General features: G+C 47.2%; 1 protein-coding gene across 2 annotated transcripts in view; it reads left to right on the top strand.

Moving 5' to 3' along the window:
- The window catches only part of CABP7 (calcium binding protein 7), a 63,310-nt gene extending 41,002 nt beyond the window's left edge, over positions 1-22,308 (top strand). The window contains exons 2-6 of one of the 2 annotated variants that reach the window (XM_079957203.1): positions 9,187-9,330; positions 15,120-15,232; positions 15,307-15,375; positions 17,274-17,427; positions 22,114-22,308. In XM_079957203.1, coding sequence (XP_079813329.1) covers positions 9,187-9,330; positions 15,120-15,232; positions 15,307-15,375; positions 17,274-17,427; positions 22,114-22,241 — 608 coding nt within the window. In that variant the 3' untranslated portion in view covers positions 22,242-22,308. The remainder of the gene's footprint in view (positions 1-9,186; positions 9,331-15,119; positions 15,233-15,306; positions 15,376-17,273; positions 17,428-22,113) is intronic. The other variant, XM_079957204.1, reaches the window with a different exon arrangement.
- Positions 22,309-22,676: the final 368 nt, after the last annotated feature.

Genomic DNA, 22,676 nt, shown 5'->3' with positions numbered 1-22,676 from the left:
AAGATGTAAAATGAAGCTCTCCTGAAGGGAGAGTAAACAGCCTGGTGGCTGGAATTGTTTGGCTGTTTTGGCTGTGGAGAGAGAGACCTTTGCTTTTAGTACTCTTTGGATTATTTCATATTTTCTAAGATGCTGAGCCTGTGCTGGACAGCACAAGACTATATATGCATATTTTGGACATAACATTTGATGTATTCTGTTTCATTTTAATGAGTTCTGCCAGTAAAAGTTTAAATAATATTTTTATGGGTCTGGGAAAAGATTTATTCCAAAAGGAGTCCGTTCTTATGCTTCCAATTGCTTCAAACTGCAACAATATTAATATCTGCAAAAAGAGATGCAGAGGAAAGTCTCATCTAAGATTTGTAGGTAGTTATATTAATGAACGCTATTCATCAGCCAAAAGGTTTTTCATCCAGTAAGCCAGCCTTTGGCAATGTGGTGCCCTCTGGGTGTTTTGGACTAACAACTCCTATCAGCCCCGGAAAGCACAGCTTTGCTGATGGTCTGGCTAAGAATAAGGCAACTTCCTACATTCTTATGGAAATCAGCCCTTTATTCTGAATACTGAGGATTAGAACCTTACTTTATTTTAAGGGAAGGACCGAAGCTCAGGTACAGCTATCTGTCCACTTGCTTCAAACCACCCAAAAGTGTTTAGGCAGCTCTGTTATTTACTAATTAGTAAAATGAGGAGGGCAATAGCTCATTGGCAGAGCATTTGCCTTGCAAGCAGGAGGTCCCAGATTCAGTTCCTGACATCTCCAGGTTGGGCTACCTGAAACCCTGGACGGCAGCTGCCAGCCAGTGTCAGCAGCACTGAGCTAAGTGGACAAGGCAGCAGCTTCCTGTGTTTTGCTGTTTCAATAGCTGGCCCCTTCCTTTTTTGCACAGAGTGCTCCAAAAAGGACAGAAGCAGTATTCATGAATTCTCCATTGCCCATTTCACCTCTTCCGAGCTAAAGGGGTTCACAAGGAGCCCTCAGCTGCCTAGAAAACATCCTCGCTGAAGCAGCTGCTGAACAACAGTCATAACTTACCAACCAAGAATTCATTTCCAAGAGCAGAGGAAATTGGGACACACACACACACACCCCACTGTGACACTTCGGTTTCAGGTTTAATGTTCCTATTTAGTTCAAATGCCCAATTTCTACACTGATTTATACTTCTTCTCCTTTCCATTTATCTTTGCTCTGTTCGAAACATTTAAAAAGGTCTTTCTTCAGCAATAGAAGTGGTGGAATATCAGGAAGGGTTTTATGTAATTCAAGCCCTGGGACACAAGAGATTCACCTCCTTCCTTGACCCCCTTCATCACTTTAATGCAGGATTTCTTAAATGCTCTGTGAGCATCCCTTATTTGCATGTGAACCACTGAAATGAAATGGTGGTGAGTGGTGCACATTGAACTTGATAGGGTGGGAGGCAGGGAGCTGGACAGCAGGAGACACAAAGCCAACTAATTCTAGTTTTGCCCTCATCCTCCTCTCTGCTGCAACACTAAGATTAAGGAGGAGGGAGGTGACAGGCAGGGCCACCCCCGGACACGTTGTAAGAAAGAAGGCTGGCAGGTGGAGGCTGACTGGGAGCAGACTAAAGTTGATGGGTCACTGCCTCTTTCACCCTAACAGACCAGCCACCGCTGTTGAAATGGACTTCCACTGAGCGATGATATTTTAAAAATTAATGTGAAATGTTAACTTGGAATATGGAATGTCCTAAGGCTACTTGAGGGACGCTGGTGGCGCTGTGGGTTAAACCACAGAGCCTAGGACTTGCCGATCAGAATGGTGGCGGTTTGAATCCCCATGACGAGGTGAGCTCCCGTATTCGGTCCCTGCTCCTGCCAACCTAGCAGTTCGAAAGCACGTCAAAGTGCAAGTAGATAAATAGGTACCGCTCCGGCGGGAAGGTAAACGGCGTTTCCGTGCTCTGCTCTGGTTCGCCAGAAGTGGCTTAGTCATGCTGGCCACATGACCCGGAAGCTGTATGCCGGCTCCCTCGACCAATAAAGCGAGATGAGCACCACAACCCCAGAGTCGGTCATGACTGGACCTAATGGTCAGGGGTCCCTTTACCTTTACTTTTTAAGGCTACTGGAGGGTTTTGCCAAGAGATCTTGTTGGCTACTAAGAGAACAAGATGCTGGCTTTTATTATTATTATTAATACCCCACCCATCTTGCTTACCTGGACCATTGGCCTGATCCAGCAGGGCTTTTCTGATGCACTTAAGCAGACATATGTAGGATAGGTTAGTCGGTAGAACATGAGACTCATAATCGCAGGGTAATTGGTTTGGGCCCCACAATGGGCAAACGATTCCTGCACTGCAGAGGGTTTGACTTAGATGACCCTCATGGTCCCTTCCAACTCTATGATTCTGTGAGTCTATGACTGTGGTGTTCGACATACAGGCACCTCTTGATTGTTTACGGAGACATCATGCAGGCCATCACGCAAGCTGACAGCTATCAAGCACTGCCAAGCAGCTAATAGGACGGTATGTCCACTGTCAGATTCTATCAAGGACTTAACGCCTACCAACCCACAAATGGTCCAGTGCAAGATCTCATTACATAGAGCTATCAAATGCAGTCAAGTTCCGAGCACCACGGGATGTCAATTCGAGTCACCAAAGATCCTGTGAACACATCAGAAAAATAGTTAAGTGTTCTAAAAGAATAACCAGCATCAAAACTGGCTTGCAGCTGTCCAGGTTTGAAGAAGTTAACTCAAGGACCTTGCGGTGTAGGTTGGTTGGTGTTAAAAGGGGGGAGGGGACACCCCAGGAGCCAGGTACAATTTTTCTTATCGACATTTATGTTTATGGGAACAGTAATTGAGAGGAGTTATAGTGGATCTGTGTGCAGTGGGCATGCCATAGTGCTCTATTGCCCACGTGCCCAGGGTCTTAAGAAGCTGGCACAAGCTGCCATCACACAGGGAAAGATTCTTTAAATACAGCCCTTAAAGTATTTCAAGCAGCCTTGCCCACTCTACCGCCTGTTCCTTGTCTGTGTTTTATTTACTGTGGACTGAAAGTGTGTGTGTGTGGTTTCTGGGCATTGCTAGACAGGGAAAATTAAACTGCTGATACCCTAATGTCATACACACACACCCTATGGTGCGACTGCATTTGGAATACTGTACTTTTTCTGGTTGTCTCACCTCAGAAAAGATATTGTAGAGTGATGAAAGGTTCAAAAAAAGGGCAACCAAAATGATCGAGAGGGTGGAGAGACTCCCCTATGAGGAGAGATTGCAGCATTTGGGAGTTTAGAGAAAAGGAGAGTTAGAGGCGATATGATGGAAATGTATAAAATGATGCACAGCATGGCGGAAGTGGACAGAGAAATGTTTTCCTCTCTCTCTCATAACACCAGAGCTGGCAGACATCCAGTGAAGCGTGAATGTTGAAAGAGTCTGGACAGAGAAAAGAAAGGGCTTCTTCACACAGAGTTAAACTATAGAGTTGTCCCCCCCTGTCCCCCCCAGGAAGCAGTGATGGCCACCAACTCAGATGGCTTTTTTGAGAGAATTGGACAAATTCATAGAGGAGAGGGCTGTCAGTGGCTACTAGTCATAAGGGTTGTGTTCTGCCTCCACAGTCGGATACAGTTACTATGCTTCTAAAGACCAGTTGCTGGAAACAGCAGGAGGGGAGAGGGCTCCTGCGTTCGAATCCTGCTTACGGGCTATCCACAGGCATCTGGTTGGCCACTGAGAGGCCACAGGACACTAGACTAGATGGGTCATTGGCCGGACCCAGAGAGGCTCTTCTTATGGGTATTTTTTTAGTTCAGAATATGGACACCTGTGTGTGTTCTGCATGCAGCCCAACCAAAGACTGTGGGGCTTGACCAATGCCTAACAATGCCATCTCCCTGATAGTCAGCTACAGTGGTACCTCGGGTTACAGACGCTTCAGGTTACAGACGCTTCAGGTTACAGACTCCGCTAACCCAGAAGGGTTAAGAACTTTACCTCAGGATGAGAGCAGAAATCGCACAGCAGCGGCACGGCAGCAACAAGAGGCCCCATTAGCTAAAGTGGTACCTCAGGTTAAGAACAGTTTCAGGTTAAGAACGAATTAAGTTCTTAACCTGAGGTACCACTGTATTTGTTTGAAGGAGCTGCCCCAGCTCCCTTCTCCCCTCCAGCTGTGGAATATATGCCCATGCTGCCCGGGGCAGGCGTGCTCCCGAGGGGGATGTGGTGGGGAGGGTGCCCTCCCAGGCACGGGGCAGGCGCTCAGGTGCACAGAGCAGCGAGCATGCCCTCCAGCCGGGGGCAGAGCAAGCCTCCCATGATGGACATTCAAAGCGCCGCCCACCCATGACTCCCAAGCCTCCCCCAAGCTGTCAAAACAAAGGAGGAAGGGGGAAATGCTGCCGGCAAAGTGGTGCAGCTCCTCCCCTTACCCCAATGGCTTGGGGTAGGCTGGGGAGTCGCTGGCCGGAGGTGCGCCGAATGTCACCCCCCTCAGTGAGAGCACCTGGGATGATCCGCCCCCACCCACCCCTTCCTACGCCCCTGCCTTCTCCCACTGCATTGTCCCTCTGGTGTAGGATGTGGAAACAGCTTCCCCATTGGCAAAGGAAGCCCACCCCCCACATCCTTTCGAGCTACACACCTGACAAGTAAAACACCCAAGTTTACTATACGTTTTGGTGAGGTGTACACTGGTGCGCAAGGGACACAGGTGGGGCTGTGGGTTAAACCACAGAGCCTAGGACTTGCGGATCAGAAGGTTGGCGGTTCGAATTCCCATGACGGGGTGAGCTCCCATTGCTCGGTCCCTGCTCCTGCCAACCTAGCAGTTCGAAAGCACGTCAAAGTGCAAGTAGATAAATAGGCACCACTCTGACGGGAAGGTAAACAGCGTTTCCGTGAGCTGCTCTGGTTTGCCAGAAGCTGTACGCCAGCTCCCTCGGACAATAAAGCGAGATGAGTGCCACAACCCCAGAGTCGGCCACGACTGGACCTAATGGTCAGGGGTCCCTTTACCTTTACCTTTACCTTTACCTTTATACTGGTGCCCATGCAGAGTGCTGCTATTCTCAAGCAGGTTTCAGTCACCTGCAAGCAAATTCAGGCCACTCGGTCAAAGTGGATTCAGAGCTCTTGCGCAACAAACCCACTTCCCCAAAATATCAGACCATTTTTTGTGACAAAGCAGCTGGGAAGTGGAGGATGAGAACGTAAGTGGTAACTCCAAACATATGTAGTGGACAAGTGTCAATGTATTTGTCTTCTGGGATCAGGTTTTCAATGAAACTGATAAAATTGCTCAACAATATGTCAGGAAGACTCCAGAGCTTGCTCTGCTAAATTTATTTACAGATGATAATATGGACTTGAGAGATAAACCACGATAGGATACTTATTAGAAGCTGCTCATATGACTATTGCACCTTTTTGGAAAGACCATTAAGGTGCTAATTTAACAGCATGGTATGAAAGGTTTCAGCAGATAAAATCACATGTAAACTAAGAATAGCTAGAGGAAATAAACACAGAGATTGGTTTGCGAGAGACCAGTGGAATTTTATCGCTTATTGCTTATACAAATACTTCAGACAGCAAACAGAAAGTCCCTAGGGTGTACTCCAGAATATGGATCTGTTAAATGTTTGCTTTCACTTTTTATTAATTTAAATACGCTATCTCTGCATTTATATGAACTTCTTTGTGGGTGTCTGTGCATAGAAGCTTCTTGGTGTTTTTCTTTTGATTTCGTTCAGCTTGTTAGATTTCATAACGTCCTTTCGTCTTTTGTTAAATTGTTGGTGCTTGTTATGTAACTTAAGAAAATAAATAAAAGACAGACACACAGAGACAGAAATTAGTTGTTTTCAACTGTTTTTAATATTGTGTAATATTGTATGTTAATATTAATGTTTGTGTCCATTGTTGTAACACACCCTAGGACCTGAGGGTGATGGGTGGATTAATAATAATAATAATAATAATAATAATAATAATAATAATGCCCTGCTGGATCAGGCCAGCAGCCCATCTAGTCCAGCATCCTGTTCTTACAACAGCCAGCCAGATGCCGGTGCAAAACTCTCAAGTGAGACCAGAGCACAACAGCCCTCGCCACTCCTGTGACTTCCAGCAACTAATATTCAGAAGTATCCCTGCCTCTGACTGTAGAGCAGGAGTAGGCAACCTAAGTAATAATAATAATAATAATAATAATAATAATAATAATAATAATAATTTATTTGTACCCCAGCCATCTGGCTGGGTTTTCCCAGCCACTCTGGGCTGCTTCAAAAATATGTCACACATTAAAAACTTCCCTGAACAGGGCTGCTTTCAGGTGTATTCTAAATTTCAGGTAGTGGTTTGTCTCTTTGACATCTGATGAGAGGGCGTTCCACAGGGCGGGCGCCACTACCGCGAACGCCCTCTGCCTGGTTGCCTGTAGATTTGCTTCTCGCAGTGAGGGAACCACCAGGAGGCCCTCGGCGCTGGACCTCAGCGTCCGGGCTGAACAATGGGGGTGGAGACGCTCCTTCAGGTATACTGGACCAAGGCCATTTAGGGCTTTAAAGGTCAATACCAACACTTTGAATTGTGCCCGGAAACAAGTGGTCCATGGGGGTCATTTAACCAGCCCCTGAGCCGCCCCCAAACTGACCTGCCCGCTCACCGAGTACCCACATGCTGCACTAAACCAGCGCTGCATGGTGCAGGGAATCGCTTCCGCGGTGCTAGAAATCACATCTGCACATGCTCAGATGCCGAAAATCGCATCTGCGCATGCTCAGACACTGGAAATTGCATCTGCGCAGATGCAGACACTGGAAATCATGGCCGTGCACGTTCATGCGCGTGCGCAATCTGGCCCACAGAGGGATCTCCGCTGGAGTGAACTGGCCCAGGTGAGGTGAACCTTGCCGACCCCTGCTGTACAGGCATCATGATTATTAGCCACTGATAGCCTTAACCTTCATGAGCATGCAGCTTCAAGCAAATCAGAATACATGTTCAATAAATAGCAGATGTTGTCTAACTCCCCTCCAAACAAATCAGAACGAATGCTCAATAAACAAGTCACCTAGAAGCAACCTAAGTGTTTTGTCTGTTTGGAAGAGGGGGGATTCTGTGCCTCACTGGGTTTTCTCCTGTGAAACGTGTGTGTGTGTGTGTGTGTGTGTGTGTGTGTGCATGACAGTTTTTGATTTCCAAATGTGCCTTCAAGGCCACAAAGAGTTAGGAGCCCATAAATCCACACATAAATAATAAATTGCCACCTTGCCTGGATGGGGTTTCTTGTGTGTAATTAAATGGTAGCTTAAGCAAGGAGGGACTGGCTTTGTTTCTGACATCTAACCTGATCTCCTTGCCAATTTCCTGGAATGAATCTGAAATCAAGGCGTTTTACTGCCCATAAATTTCAAGTGAGGTTTACGAGATGCTGAGGAAGACAAGATAGGGATGGCTGTTACCCTTTCACCCTGTTCATCTCCCACCAGAGATATCTGGCTGGCTGGTGGCTGCTGGAAGCAGCACACAGGAGCACATGCAGTTCTAGTAAGGACACAAAACAAGTGAAGATCATGCCACCCTTTGCATGGAACCAGGTTGTTGCTCTTGTTTAGTCGTTCAGTCGTGTCCGACTCTTCGTGACCCCATGGACCAGAGCACACCAGGCACTCCTGTCTTCCACTGCCTCCTGCAGTTTGGTCAAACTTATGCTGGTAGCTTCAAGAACACTATCCAACCATCTTGTCCTCTGTTGTCCCCTTCTCCTTGTGCCCTCAATCTTTCCCAACATCAGGGTCTTTCCCAGAGAGTCTTCTCTTCTCATGAGGTGGCCAAAGTATTGGGGCCTCAGCTTCAGGATCTGTCCTTCGAGTGAACACTCAGGGCTGATTTCCTTAAGAATGGATAGGTTTGATCTTCTTGCAGTCCATGGGACAGGTAGCTGTTCTAAAATGTTATAAGCATTCGAGATCCAACTTGCTTCCATCATGGGGGTTCAGAGCAAATAAAAATAAGGTTGAATAACACCATAGCCATTTAGGGGTTTTAGTTTAGAGAGGTGGCATCATAGACGTTTATAAAATTATGTGTAGCATGGAGAAAGTAGATAGAGAAAAGGTTTTATCCCTCTTTCATAACACTGGAACTCAGGGACATCCAGTGAAGCTGAAGACTGGAAGATTCCAGACCAAGACCTCTAAAAGGAGTTGTGTCAGGAACAGCCCTGTTTCCATGCCCTGGATTTTCTGAGAACAGAATATTGAACTAGATGAGCCACTGGCCAGATTCAACAAGCTCCTCTTATATTCTTATATTCTCTGGTACGGATGGGTGTGAGATTCAATTCCATTACAGTGGTACCTCGGGTTACATACGCTTCAGGTTACAGACTCCGCTAACCCAGAATTAGTGCTTCAGGTTAAGAACTTTGCTTCAGGATGAGAACAGAAATCATTCTCCGGCGGCGTGGCAGCAGCAGTAGAAGGCCCCATTAGCTAAAGTGGTGCTTCAGGTTAAGAACAGTTTCAGGTTAAGAACGGACCTTCAGAATGAATTAAGTACTTAACCCGAGGTACCACTGTAGTATCAAAAGGCAAACCACCTGATTCTCACTTTCCAAAACAGTACTAGACCTTTCAAAAGTTGCACTTTGCCAAATGTTGAAATGTAGCATTGTGTTCAACCAAGTAATGTGTACAAAACTGCATATTCTGGGGTAAAGTGTGCATTAAAATGTATACATTTTAAAAAAACAATAATAATACAAAAATGCATTCTGCTTTGCAAAACCGTGTACGCTAGGAAAAATTGCATACAAATATGCCTGTCAAGAGAAATTCGCACTAAAATTATGGTGAATTTTGATGTGGACTTGTTTCTGAAAAATTTGCAGCCTAATGTGGAAATGAGGAGAACTAAACTTAAAAATGGGTGGGGGGGGAGAAACCAAAATTGACAAATATGCCTAACTGCAAGGCGGTGGCGTAGCGTGGGTTGTCAGCACCCGGGGCAAGGCAAGTAATTTGCGCCCCCTAACCCGTGGATTTGTGCCCCCTAACCCTAACCCCCAATGTTGCGCCCAGTGCGGCCGGCCCCCCCTGCACCCCCCACACTACGCCACTGCTGCAAGGCCTGGTCACAAACCCTAGTAGCCTAAATAACAACCTTTTCTCTCTCCTTACAGAGATCCGTGAGGCATTCAAAGTTTTTGACCGGGACGGCAATGGTTTCATCTCCAAGCAGGAACTGGGCACAGCAATGAGGTCCCTTGGCTACATGCCCAATGAGGTGGAACTGGAAGTCATCATCCAGAGACTAGACATGGATGGTAAGACTTTTTGGAGGGGGGTGGGAAAAGTTTTGGATGCTCCCCTCCCCCTCTTGTTGCTCTTCTCTTTTGAATCAAACTCCCTGTTTCTTCTGTGTGCTCTCCTCCCGGACTAGCCTTCCCCCAGTCTGGTGTCCTCCAGATGTTGTGGACCAGCCAGCAAAGACTCCCACTCCTGGAGGAAGAAATGGCATTTGGGAGGAGTGATCTGTCCCTGAAGGCATAAAAGGCTTCAGTCAAGTCCCAGGCACTCTATGAGCAAGTAGCTCACTTAGAGCTCTCCGTGGTGCTGAAGCTACTGGCCAGCCTTGTGCTCATTTGTCAAATCCCTGTGCCTTCTCCCTGGTGCTATTAGGCATGGATGTGGGGAACAGAGAAGCGACATGTTTCGGGGAGGGTGCTCAATCTTGATCCTTCTTATCCCACCTTCACCTCACACCTTTCCCCCTTCTGTTCTTAGCTTGCTCAGCCAGGCTGCCTTCCCTCCCGCACAGAACTTCATGAGCGTCCCCGGCTGATGTGCCTCTAATGTGACCATTGCCAGAGCTATTACAGATTTGATGTCCCCCAGCTAAAGGGAATATTTGTCTTTCAGAAAAGAGTCTCATCCCAGAGTTGTAAAAAAAGGTTGACAGCTCCATAAAATTCAAGCTGCGAATTTGCCAGCGCTCAGAATTGCTCTTATCTCTGGGCTGCTTTCCATGGAAGGGATTGATATTAAAGGTGGCAAAACTGACCCTACTTGGCTGGCTCCAGAGAGTAAGCCAACTGGACTCGGGTCCCTGGCCCACAGATTCAGGAAGGGCCCATTCATAGGGGCAAGGGGCACCCATGGAGTAGCTGAATTCTATCCCTTCTTTTGCTTGTCTACCTTATGTGATGGCCCCCATTAGTTACTGTTTTAGAAGGCTGCAAAAGAGGCACGATTTTCCCTCTTGCACCACCTGAAGCTGCTGGGAGTTGTAGTGCAAAATAACTAGAGGGCTCCAGCTTGGGGAAGACTGCTTAATTAGGGGAAAGGCCATAGCTGAATGGTAGAGCTTCTTTTTTACATGCACAAGATCTCAGGTTCAATCCCTGGCATCTTCAGGTAGGGCCAGGCATATCCTCAGTCTGAAACCCTGGAGAGTTGCCACTAGTCAGTGTAGACAATACTGACCTAGATGGACTAATGGTGTGACTCAGTTTAAGGCAGCTTGCTGCATTCCTAATTGTAGCTCTGTGGTAGAGCATCTAGTTTACATGCAGAAGGTCCCAGGTTCAATCCCCAGCAGTTCAAGGTAGTGCTGGGAAAGTCTCTTGGCTGACAACCTGGGGAGCCACTGATGGTCAGCGTAGATAATTCTGAGCTGAATAGACAAGTGGTCTGACTCAGTATAAGTTAGCTTCCTTTGGCACAGCACATGCATTGCATGCAAGTGGTCTCCCGTTCGATCCCTAACATCTCAGGGTAGGGCAAGGAAACCCTGGAGAGCTGCTGTCAGTCAGCACAGATGATACTGGAGCACATGGACCAGTGGTCCGACTCAATGTAAGGCAGCTTCCTATATTACTAACTTTAGCTCAGTCAGTAGAGCATCTGCCTTGCATGCCAAAGGTTCTGGATTCAATTCCTGGCATTTCCAGGTGAAGCTGGGAGAGAGCAGTGCCTGAAATCTTGGAAGGATGCTGCCAGTCAGTGTGGATGATATTGAGCTACATGGACCAGGGTCTAACTCAGCATAATACAGCTTTCTATCTCCATCTTTTAGTAGCAGTCAATTATAGGTGCATGCAAAGGAAAGCCATGGTGGCAAAGTGGATTTGAGGAGCAGGTGTCTGCACAGGGGTATTATCCAGCTCAGTAGTGATGCCTTGGCTGGCAACTCCTGTGTGCCAAGGGGGCTTGCCCAGGAAATTGGTTCTCTCTCACACACACCGGCTGTTGGTTTGGCCCAGCAACTGGGGAATGACAAGTATCTTTCTGAGCAGCCCAGTGGTGACTATAGGTAATCCATAGTTTCTGGATAACCCAGCCCACCTTGGCTCTGCACCGGCAAAAAGCACATCAGCTTGAATAGGGACATTATTTTCAAATATGTTTGGGGAAAATAGTCTGAGACCTCAGAAAGCCACTGCCAGTGGGAATAGGCAGTGGTGAACTAAGTGAACAAGTAAGCTGACGTGGTCTAAAGGAGTTTCAAAAATCACCCCCAATGTCTGAATTAATCCTAAGTTCACAGCCTGAAAACAGCTTTAGTTGGAAGGCCGTTGCTCAGCAGCAGAGTATCTGCTTTGCATATGCAGAAGGTCTCACAGGTTCAATCCTTCAATACAGTCATACCTCATGTTACGTCCGCTTCATGTTACGTTCTTTCAGGATACGTCCTGTGGTGACCCGGAAGTACCGGAAAGGGTTACTTCCAGGTTTCGCCCCTCGCGCTTGCGCAGAAACGCAAAATGATGTCATGCACATGCACAGAAGCAGCGAATCGCAACCCGCGTGTGCGCAGACGCGCCGCAGCGGCTTGCATTCTTTTCATGGTAAATGGGCCTCCAAAACGGATCCTGTTCACAACCAGAGGTACCATTTGTACACACCTTTTGGTGCCAGGCAAAAACATTCCTCTTTAACCAGGCCTTTGGCTGATTGACGTCCAATGCCCTTTTAAAATGTGTTGAGGGCAGGGGTTATAGGGTTGTTCTTGTTTTTATTTTGTGTTTTGTGTTTTTATTTTGTGATTTTATGTTGTCAACTGCCCTGAGACTGGTGAGCATAGGGCAGAATACATGTTAAACAAACAAACTATCCATGACATCTCCAGGTAGGACTGTGACAGACTCCTCCTGCCTGAAACCCTGGAGAACCACTCTGTCAGGGACTGGACTGAACAGGAAGAATGGAAATTGAGCCCTCGGTCTGATCGGCTCCTCTCAGAAGAGGAGGAGGAGTGGGAAATTTTGACCCCCATGTCTCCAGCAGTTTCAGGAGGAGAGGGAGACATGGATGATGCACAGCAGAATGAGGAAATGTCTAGTTACGAGATAGTGGAGGAGGAGGGAGAAGTTAGAGAGCAGACAGCAGAGATCTCCCTGGAGAGTATGGGAGACCCTCCTAGTCCAAGGGCTCGCTGGTCCCTCCATGTTCAAGAACAGAGAATGCAGAGGGATTTGACTCCTGTGACTTCCCGTAGGTTTCCAAGATGTTGTAGGAGATGGAAGAGGAGGGACTCTGAGTAGCCAACGTCTCCTATGCATGGAGACGTAGATCCTTTGTCTTGCAACCAGATGACTGAATCAAAAGCCGTAAAATACGAACAGTTTGTTCTTCTTGCCTCTGAGGCTACCGGGGGAGAAGAGGATACTGTCAGGAGCTTGTCCTACTCTCAAGTAGGACCCTGGCAGAGACACATGCCCGACTGGCATGTTCCCTCCCTCCTGGTCGATCGTTCGGGAGCTTCAAAAGCTTTCTTCTGCCCAAACATCACAGCGATCGATGCCAACAGACATCGGCACACTTAGGGATCCGCAGAGTCTTCGCAGCTTGTGTAACAGACCTCAGCAACTCGGCATTTTGGCTAAACTAACTTACTTACATATAAACACACATGGAGCACTGCAACATGGCTCCCTCTCACTCTAGCATCAGACAGCAAAGAGAAAAAGAACAAAGGATAATAGTCCCACTTCACAGAACACAGCAACACAAACATCCTGTCGCCATCACTTTCCACTCTGTGGAGTCAAAACATACACCGTCATGTGATAGACAAAAATCCCATGACTGCAATAATGGAGCAGGAATTCTAACAGATACTCCACACTTGAAACACTGCCAGTCAATGTAGACAATGAACCAATGAACCAACCAATCGATGAACCAATAGTCTGACTCAATACAGTGAAGGGATGTAGCATCTCCTTTGCATGCCAAAAGTCCTAGGTTCAATCCTTGGCATCTCTGAGTATGGCTGTCCTCCACTAAAGATGAGATGGGTCCTAGGGCAAGGGTGGTATTTCAGTGGTAGAACATCTGCTTTTCATGCAGAAGGTCCTCGTTTCAATCTGTGACATCTCCAGGAAGTTCTGGGAAAGACTCCATCCTGAACCCTGGAAAGCAGCTGCCAGTCAGTGTAGACAATACTGAGCTGGATGGACCAATACTCTGACTCAGTATAAGGCAGCTTCCAGTGTTCTTGCACTGATCAGCTGGAGAATAATATACCTTCATTTTCTGCTGCCGCCTCTGGGCTGCCTTTGTTGCAGTGACAGATTAACAGAGCTGTCCGTGTAATGGAGATAATTAACTCTGGCATTCCCCAATAATTATCCAGAGGCCATGCCAGCTCATCTGATCTACTCACCAGATCACCAGGGTAGATAGAAGATCCCCAGAGGGATGGTGTTTTCAGCCCAACTCTATTTCCTAGGTTATTGACTTCCTTGCTGGATTTTAATCTGTGAGCTGGTTACCTAATGGGGTTTTTAACCTTTGTGCCTCTTTCTTCGGGGGCAGCAGGGAATGAGGGGGGGCCGGTCCAATCAGAAGGAATGGCTGTTTGTCAAGGCAGCTGGGATGCAAGATCAAAGGCAGTGAAAGGCAGTGTGTGAAGTGATACAGACGGTGGCAAAGCATCTAGCTAGCATATATATTTATCTCCTAACACATGCACTAATGGGAACTGAATTGGTGGTTGACTGACCAAGGATGAGATATATAGGGGTCGTGGCAAATACCTTGATGAAAATGTTGGCCCAGCGTGCCTATCAGCTGCGGAGAGGAAAGGTGAATTCCATGCTAGGGGTCATTAGGAAAGAGATGTAGAATTATTATTATTATTATTATTATCATTATTATTATTATTATTATTATTATTATTATTATTATTATTATTTTAAACTGCCAGAGTCATGATGCAGTTGTACAAATCTATCCTGTGACCACACCTGGAAGATAGGTCAAAAAGGATACTGCAGAGCTGGGGGGGGGGGGTTCAGGAAAAGGTCAATCAAAACCATCAAGGCTTTAGAGCAAGCCCAGGCTTTCCCTGACCCATAAAAATGGACCCTGTGTTTATGTCTTTGAATCGCATTAACAGTTTGTTTGTTTGTTTGTTTGTTTAATTAAATAAATAAATAATGCAACCTTACAGGAGAAGCTATCTAACACAACATATCATTTGGACCTTAGAAAACATTCTGTGTGAAAGCAAAGCTAAAAAGCAAACATATCCCTTCTCAAACTATTTAGAGACAAACAAAAGCAAGAAATAACTTACCATATAAATATAAATGTAAGACTGTCATCATGCAGGTGGTTGGCAAGCAATGCAAGCAGGGGAGGTAACCCCTAGTAAAAACACATACAGTGGTACCTCGGGTTAAGTACTTAATTCGTTCCGCAGGTCCGTACTTAACCTGAAACTGTTCTTAACCTGAAGACCACTTTAGCTAATGGGGCCTGCTGCTGCTGCTGCTGCTGCGCCGCCAGAGCACGATTTCTGTTCTCATCCTGAAGCAAAGTTCTTAACCCGAGGTACTATTTCTGGGTTAGCGGAGTCTGTAACCTGAAGCGTATGTAACCTGAAGCGTATGTAACCCAAGGTACCACTGTACTTCTAACACTAGTATGCCCATTTGGTTGTTTTCTATGAAGCATTGCTAAGAACAATTCTTGCCTTCCACAAAGAAGCTGCCTGCCTGTGAATTGTTTTTAGTTATTTTAGTATTGTGTTTTTATATGGTTTTAACCTGCCATGGGGACCTGGTGCTGCCTCGTTTTCACCTGTGCTGGTGTCTGTCATTTCCAGGCGATGGACAAGTGGACTTTGAGGAGTTTGTGACGTTGCTTGGCCCCAAACTTTCCACATCCGGCATCCCGGAAAAATTCCACGGCACTGATTTTGACACTGTGTTTTGGAAGGTAAGGAAACACCGATTCCCGCCCCCCGCCCCTGAAACCTGATGGTTTGGCCCTCTTTCTTGATTTTACTGCAGATATATGTACTGAAGATGCGTATTTTCCCGTTTTTCATGGTGACTGGAACTGCTGGTTCACACCAGGAGGTAGGCATCACCATTTTCCTTAATTATGTCATGCTCCTTCATGCTTCCCAGCTCAATTTCCATCTCGCAGAGGAAGGGAATGGGGATTCTTCAGGGTGTTTCTACATTTTATGGCAGCCTCCCCTCAGCCTGGTGCCATCCATGTGTTTTGGACTACAACTCACATCAGCCCCAGCCTGCATGGCCTTCCACTCTTGAGGTAGGGATGGAATCTGGGAGAAGTGATGGTGAAGTCAAACAGGTTTCAGTCATCATTGGAGCAAGCAGCTCACTTAGAGCTCTCCATGGTGCTGAAACTACTGACCTGCATTGTGCCCTGTGGAAGGACCTGACCATTGGCCATGCTGGCTGAGCCTGATGGGAGCTGTAGTCCAACAACATCTGGATGGCCACAACCTCCCTGTCCCAAGCCTATATGAAATCCTAGAACAGCCTTCCCAACCTGGTGCCCTTTAGATGTTTCAGACTACAACTCACATCAGCCCCAACCATGTTCTTATCTACCCTACCATCATACAGCAGTGCTGGTTTGGGGCTGATGGGAACTGTAGTCCAAACCCTCTGGTTTTGTAGTCCAAAACCAAGTTGAAGGAGGCTGCTGCTAGGTTTGGCACCCTGTCTTTAAAACAACGTCCATAGGATCACTTTTAGCAAATCAATATATCAAAACACTCTATTCCCTCCACCGTTTTCAAGTAGCCCCATTTGTGCAAATATGCCACACAGCCAGTCTGTGATTGCCTTGCCACCTTCCTTTTAAAAGATCCGTGGGTCTAGAATTACAAACACCAGTCATTGACTAAGGAGCTTCTCTCTTTTATCTTAAGATTCATAGCATTGAGCCTGTTCATGCAAAGCCCTAACCATGGCTCAGTAGTTTCTTCACGTGAACCACATTCCTCTTGGCCAGGGACGGAAAACCATTTCCAGCCAGTGGGATGGATACGTATTTATTTATTTAAAAATATTTACATGCCGCTGTGTCAGAAAAATCTACAACAAAGCTGTTTCCAGCAATAAAACCATAGAATAAAAACCATAACAAAGGTTAAAACAGACATCAATTAACCATTTTGGAAAGATGTACTCTTAATTGCCTACATAGGCCTGGCACAGTAGTAAGGTTTTCAGCATAGAATGTGCCTGCTGAATATCTATTGGCAATGAGTTCCACAAGACTGGCCCAGTACCATTAAAGGTTCAGTTTCTTGTTGCTGTCAAACGAGTCTCAGCAAGTCAGGGAATGGCCAACGATGCTCCTGCAGATGATCTCAGATACTGATCTGGGGCATAAAGGTTCAGGCAATCCCTGTTGTAAATTAACCTTGAACCTGGCTTGGTAGTAGATGGGCAGACAGTGCAGCTGTTTTAGCAATAGTGTCTCATGTCCTCGACCAGAAGCTCCTGTCAGCCGTCTGGCCACTGCATTCTGCAGACCCGCACGGACGCATTACAGCAATCCAGCCTTGATGTTACCAATGTATGGACTACAGTGGTCAGGCTATCCCTGTCCAGGAATAGCTATAGTTGATGAAGCTGATAAAATGGTCCCCCAACCTCCCCTGCCCAGAGCTGCTTTGAGAGGTGGATAGAGCCACCTACCTGTCAGTCACCTGACATCACAATGCCATCAGGTAGCATATTTTCCTTTGCCCATGTGGTTTGAAATGGAACCGGAAGTCATTCCTTGGATACAACCCAATTTCCCATCATATCCAATCATTGGTCATGCTGGCAAGGGCTGATGGGAATTGTAGCCCAACAACATCTGGAAGTCACCACATTGGCTAACCCTGGTGTATGTGTGTGTGTGTGTGTGCTCCCTGGCTCAACCAAAGCTCCATGCAATGGATTCAGGAGCTGTGACCATCTTGTGACAACTGTTCCTACCTCTGCAGTGCGACATGCAGAAGCTGACGGTTGACGAGCTGAAGCGGCTGCTGTACGACACTTTCTGCGAGCACCTCTCCATGAAGGACATTGAGAACATCATCATGACGGAGGAGGAAAGCCACATGGGGAATGCAGAGGAGTGTCCAGTTGATGTGGAGAGTAAGCAAATCTTTGCCAGCACTTGGATCACTGGGTGCCATGGGATTTCAGTTTGGGAGCCACGGAAATCATGGGAGCCATGGGAGCTGGACATCAGCTCCTTACGTACACTTCTACCAGCTGGCCATAAAAGGGAACTACTTGCCCTTCAATCCCATAGGCAGGAGCATTAGCCTTCCAGCCAAGGTATCAGGTGATGGGGAAGGAGCCAATCATCTCCGGCATCTCCCTGTAGGTAGGATAGGGGTTCTTTAAACTGAACTAAAAGTACTCTGGGACGCAGGTGGCGCTGTGGGTTAAACCACAGAGCCTAGAACTTGCCGATCAGAAGGTTGGCGGTTCGAATCCCCATGACAGGGTGAGCTCCCGTTGCTCGGTGCCTGCTCCTGCCAACCTAGCAGTTCAAAAGCACGTCAAAGTGCAAGTAGATAAATAGGTACTGCTCCGGCGGGAAGGTAAAAGGTGTTTCTGTGCGCTGCTCTGGTTCGCCGGAAACAGCTTAGTTATGCTGGCCACATGAGCTGTACCCCGGCTCCCTCAGCCAATAAAGCGAGATGAGCGCCACAACCTGAGTCAGCCACAACTGGACCTAATGGTCAGGGGTTCCTTTACCTTTAAAAGTACTCTGGGAAGCCACATGGTTGTCCCTCAGTACCTCTCTCCACCCACCTAGATCTGATCCAGGACTCAGAGGGATGGAGAACTTTGGCCCTAGAGAAGTTGTTGGACTCCAGTTCCCATCATCCCTACCTAGCTTAGCCAACAGTCAGGGATGGTGGGAGCTGTAGTCCAGCAATCTCCAGAGGGCCACAGGTTCTTTACCCCTGCAGTACTATATACCTGGGCAAGAAGCGGTTCTACAGGGTCTCTGGCTGGTATGTTCCCTGGCCCTGCTTACACCAAAAGAACCAGATCTTATGCATAATGTTCATAAAGTCCAGACTGTCCTCAGGATAAATCGAACTAGACAGCAACCCTCCAGCAGGTACTCAGTGGTTCAGGAAGCTTCCTCACCTAGAGACCCACACTGTTAAACTGAGTGGGGCAAATTAGCTCAGCAACCACCAGTTGTCATGAATTCAACCTGAGACCTTCTGCATGCAAAGCAGATGCTCTACCACTGAGCTAAGGTCCTTCATTGACGTTTTTCACTTTTAACCCACTGGCTATGGTCTCTATTCCCATTCTCCCAGCTATTGGGGTATCCATCCCTCAGGCCTTCCTTTCCTCTCAACCTATTCAGGGGCATAAGGGACAGTGGGTGGCGCTGTGGTCTAAACCACTGAGCCTCTTCGGCTTGCTGATCAGAAGGTCGGTGGTTCGAATCCCCACGATGGGGTGCTTGCTCTGTCCCAGCTCCTGCCAACCTAGCAGTTCAAAAGCAGACCAGTGCAAGTAGATAAATAGGTACCACTGTGGTGGGAAGGTAAACGGTGTTTCCGTGAGCTCTGGCGCTCACCATGGTCCTTCATGCGCCAGTAGCGGTTTAGTCATGCTGGCCACATGACCCGGAAAACTGTCTGTGGACAAATGCCTGGTCCCTCAGCCTGAAAGCAAGATGAGCACTACAACCCAAAAATCACCTTTGACTGGACTTAACCGTCCAGGGTTCCTTTACCTTTTTACCTTTACCTATTCAGGGGCATGATTCACCCGCTAGCAGCCAACCTCAAAGAGGGGAGGGAAACCATCCTTTTGGGTTGTCTTCTACAAAGGCTGTAGTATCTAACTCTCCTTAAGAAACTGCAGCACCTGGGAACCAAAAGGAAGGGCAGAGCAGGAGGTTAGCTGTTCAGTGTCCCAAAAGGACTGAGGACTGGGACAAATGCCCCAAATGTCCTGTGTCGATCCGGCCCTGGCAAGGCCACAACATCAGCAAGTCCTGTCTGTTCCTGTGCTAGATCTTGCTCACTCGTCTTTTGTTTAATTAGGGAAGTGGTTGTTCTGTTTAGGCTATGAGCTGCTTTGAATACTAATGCCAATGGTGGCTGCAAGGGGACCAGTGGAGAAAGAATGGCTTTGCATGCCAAATCACACCAGCCCAGAGCGGCGGGGGGTTGGCAGTCACTGTGTAGGAAGGAGCAAGTCTCAGAAGTTGGATATATCGCTGGAAACGGATCCCCAGATATTGCAGGGAGGGCAGGGGCTCCAGGTTGAAGATTTCCCATGGGCATCTGTAAGAACAGGATACAGGACTAGATGAACTACAGTGGTATCTCGGGTTAAGAACTTAATTCGTTCTGGAGGTCTGTTCTTAACCTTGAAACTGTTCTTAACCTGAAGCACCACTTTAGCTAATGGGACCTCCCGCTGCCACCACACCACCACTGCACAATTTCTGTTCTCATCCTGAAGCAAAGTTCTTAACCTGAAGCACTATTTCTGGGTTAGCGGTGTCTGTAACCTGAAGCATATGTAACCTGAAGCATATGTAACCTGAGGTACCACTGTATTGGCCTGATCCAGTAGGTTTTTCTTATATTCTTAATGCTTCTGAATACCAGCTGCAGAAAAGCACTGGAGAGGAGAGTTGGTCTTGCACTCGGGTCCTGCATGTGGGCTTCCCATATCTGGTTGACTACCAAGTCTGCCATTGGGGGGGCAAGCCCCCCCAAAAAAAAAAAATCAAGGAGGGGGCCAGGCCCCCTTAAAATTCCCAGGCGGCCATGCACGCATGCCACGGGGCATGCTCATGTCACACATGCAAACCACAGGGCATGCACATGACACATCAGCCCCCCATGTGAAATGAGAACACAGGCTGCAAGAAATCAGACCTGAAGCCGCATGCAGGCCACAGGTTCCCCACCCCTGGCCTAGCTAACACTGAGCTGAATCAACCAACATTCTTACTTGGTGCTCTAAATCCTTTCCAACTGCTCCAAGTTACCCTCATCATCAGTATTACAATTAGTTTATCAATTACCTTCTAAACTGCTGTCTAAAGACAATTTGCCCATAAGATAATATTTTTTAAAATGGCTTAAAACACCAAAAGCAACAAATACAGTGGTACCTCGGGTTACAAACACCTCAGGTTACAGACTCTGCTAACCCCGAAGTAGTACCTCGGGTTAAGAACTTTGACCCAGGATGAGAACAGAAATCATGCGCCGGTGGCGTGGTGGCAGCGGGAGGCCCCATTAGCTAAACTGGTACCTCAGGTTAAGAACGGACCTCCGGAATGAATTAAGTTCGTAACCAGAAGTACCACTTTACATTTAAAACAAGGCTGAAACCCTAACAAGAGCACACACATGGTAAAGACCCATTTATCCTGCTGGAGAACCTGGTTGGAACAAAAATGTTTCTGGAAAGTGCAGACAATGGGTGCCTGCCATAGCCCTGCTTCAAGAAAAACTGTAGGCAGCAAACTGTATAAATTATGCATATATTTACATGTTATTTTTTTTGCACAACGTGTTCTTAAATATATATCCCATCAATTCTATTTGGGTTTTGCTAGTCACGGGGAAGACCCCAAAATAATTGTTCAGAGTGGCATTATTGGCTACCATTTTCTGATGGTTTGGAAACCCAGCATCCATGCTTCCAGGGGATTAGCAATATTTGCTGGCATGTGTCTTTTATTCCCCCAAAGAGCTCTGATGTTAATATATGCTGTAAGGGTGTGGAAGTGGAACTGAAGAACCAGGAAGCTCAAGTATTTTTTTAAAAAAAAGATTGGAATACATTATTAATTTACCTAAAAGACCACTGTAAACAGTTAAAATCATTGGCAGGGATGTAATGACACTTGTAATGGGGAATTAATGATGGTAACTATGGATATGTAACAGTTAGATAACAGTAAAAGATGCAGAAAAACTAATTTTATTCCATGTTTGAAATGGTTAAAGATAAAATGTATAAAATTTTGTAAAAAAACACACACACATACATACAGTGGTACCTCTAAGTTATGAACTTAATTCGTTCCGGAGGTCCGTTCTTAACCTGAAACTGTTCTTAACTAGAGGCGTCCTTTCGCTAATGGGGCCTCTTGCTGCTGCTGCGCCACCGGCACACGATTTCCGTTCTCATCCTGGGGCAAAGTTCTCAACTCGAGGTAACTCTTCCAGGTTAGCAAAGTTTGTAACTTGGAGTGTTTGTAACCCAAGGTGTTTGTAACTCAAGGTACCACTGTATATATATATATATGTTTAAAGGAACTGACGCTCATGAAGGTTCTGTCCTTCAAGGGCTAGAGCAGAGGTAGGCAACCTAAGGCCCATGGGCCACAAGCACCCCACGGGGGTCATTTAACTGGCCCACAAGCCACCCCCAAACCGAGCCGCCCGCTTGGGGAGTCCCCAAGCACTGCACTAAACTGGCACAGAGCGGCGCGGGTACTCACTTCCGCAGCGCCAGAAATCATGTCTGCGCAGAAGCAGACACCGGAAATTGCATCTGTGCAGGCGCAGGCACTGGAAATCGCGTGCACATGCGCAATCCGGCCTACAGAGGGATCTCCGCTGGAATGAACTGGCCCAGGCGAGGTAAACCTTGCCGACCCCTGGGCTAGAGAATCTTTAAGCTGAGCAGGTATCCTTTTTCTGCCGCCACCCCAAAGTTATGCCACTGACCTCTATGCTCTCTCTTTTCTCATTCTCTGTTCAAACCACCCTCCTCCTCCTCCTCCTCTCCTTGTTCCCCCCCTCCTCACCTTTCCTCCCTCTTCTTCAGCCTGCTCAAACCAACAGATCAGACAGACGTGCGTCCGCAAAAGCCTCATCTGCGCCTTTGCCATCGCGTTCATCATCAGTGTCATGTTGATTGCTGCCAACCAGGTGCTGAGAAGTGGGATGAAGTAGCCATAGCTGGAAGGATGGATGGATGGATGGATGGACGGACGGACGGATAATTGGAGAGATGGACTTCCTTGAAGAACAAATGGAGAAAACAAACTATACTTATCTATAAATACCTATAGCCACGAGGGCCAGGGGTGGGATAGGGGGGGAATTGTGATTCCTCCACGGCAAGCCTCCTGCACACACACCCATAAACCCCCCTCCCCCCCTCCTGTATTTGGAGGGGGGCTCCCCTCCTTACCCGAGATGCTGCTGTCTTCTCTCAGCAGATAGCATGGTCTCCCCCTGGGGTGGGTCCAGCTCAGTCCGGCTGGGGAGTCCCTGGAACCACCCCCTTCCCACAGAACTTTTAAACTCAACTTTAAAAGCATGTTGACGTGCATGGAGACCCCACCCCACCTCCTAAAATCTGAGTGATGCAATACCGTGTGCTTT

The sequence above is a fragment of the Podarcis cretensis genome (assembly GCF_951804945.1).
Source record: "Podarcis cretensis genome assembly, chromosome: 16".
NCBI lineage: Eukaryota > Metazoa > Chordata > Lepidosauria > Squamata > Lacertidae > Podarcis > Podarcis cretensis.
This window is presented reverse-complemented; position numbering and strand designations above follow the sequence as displayed.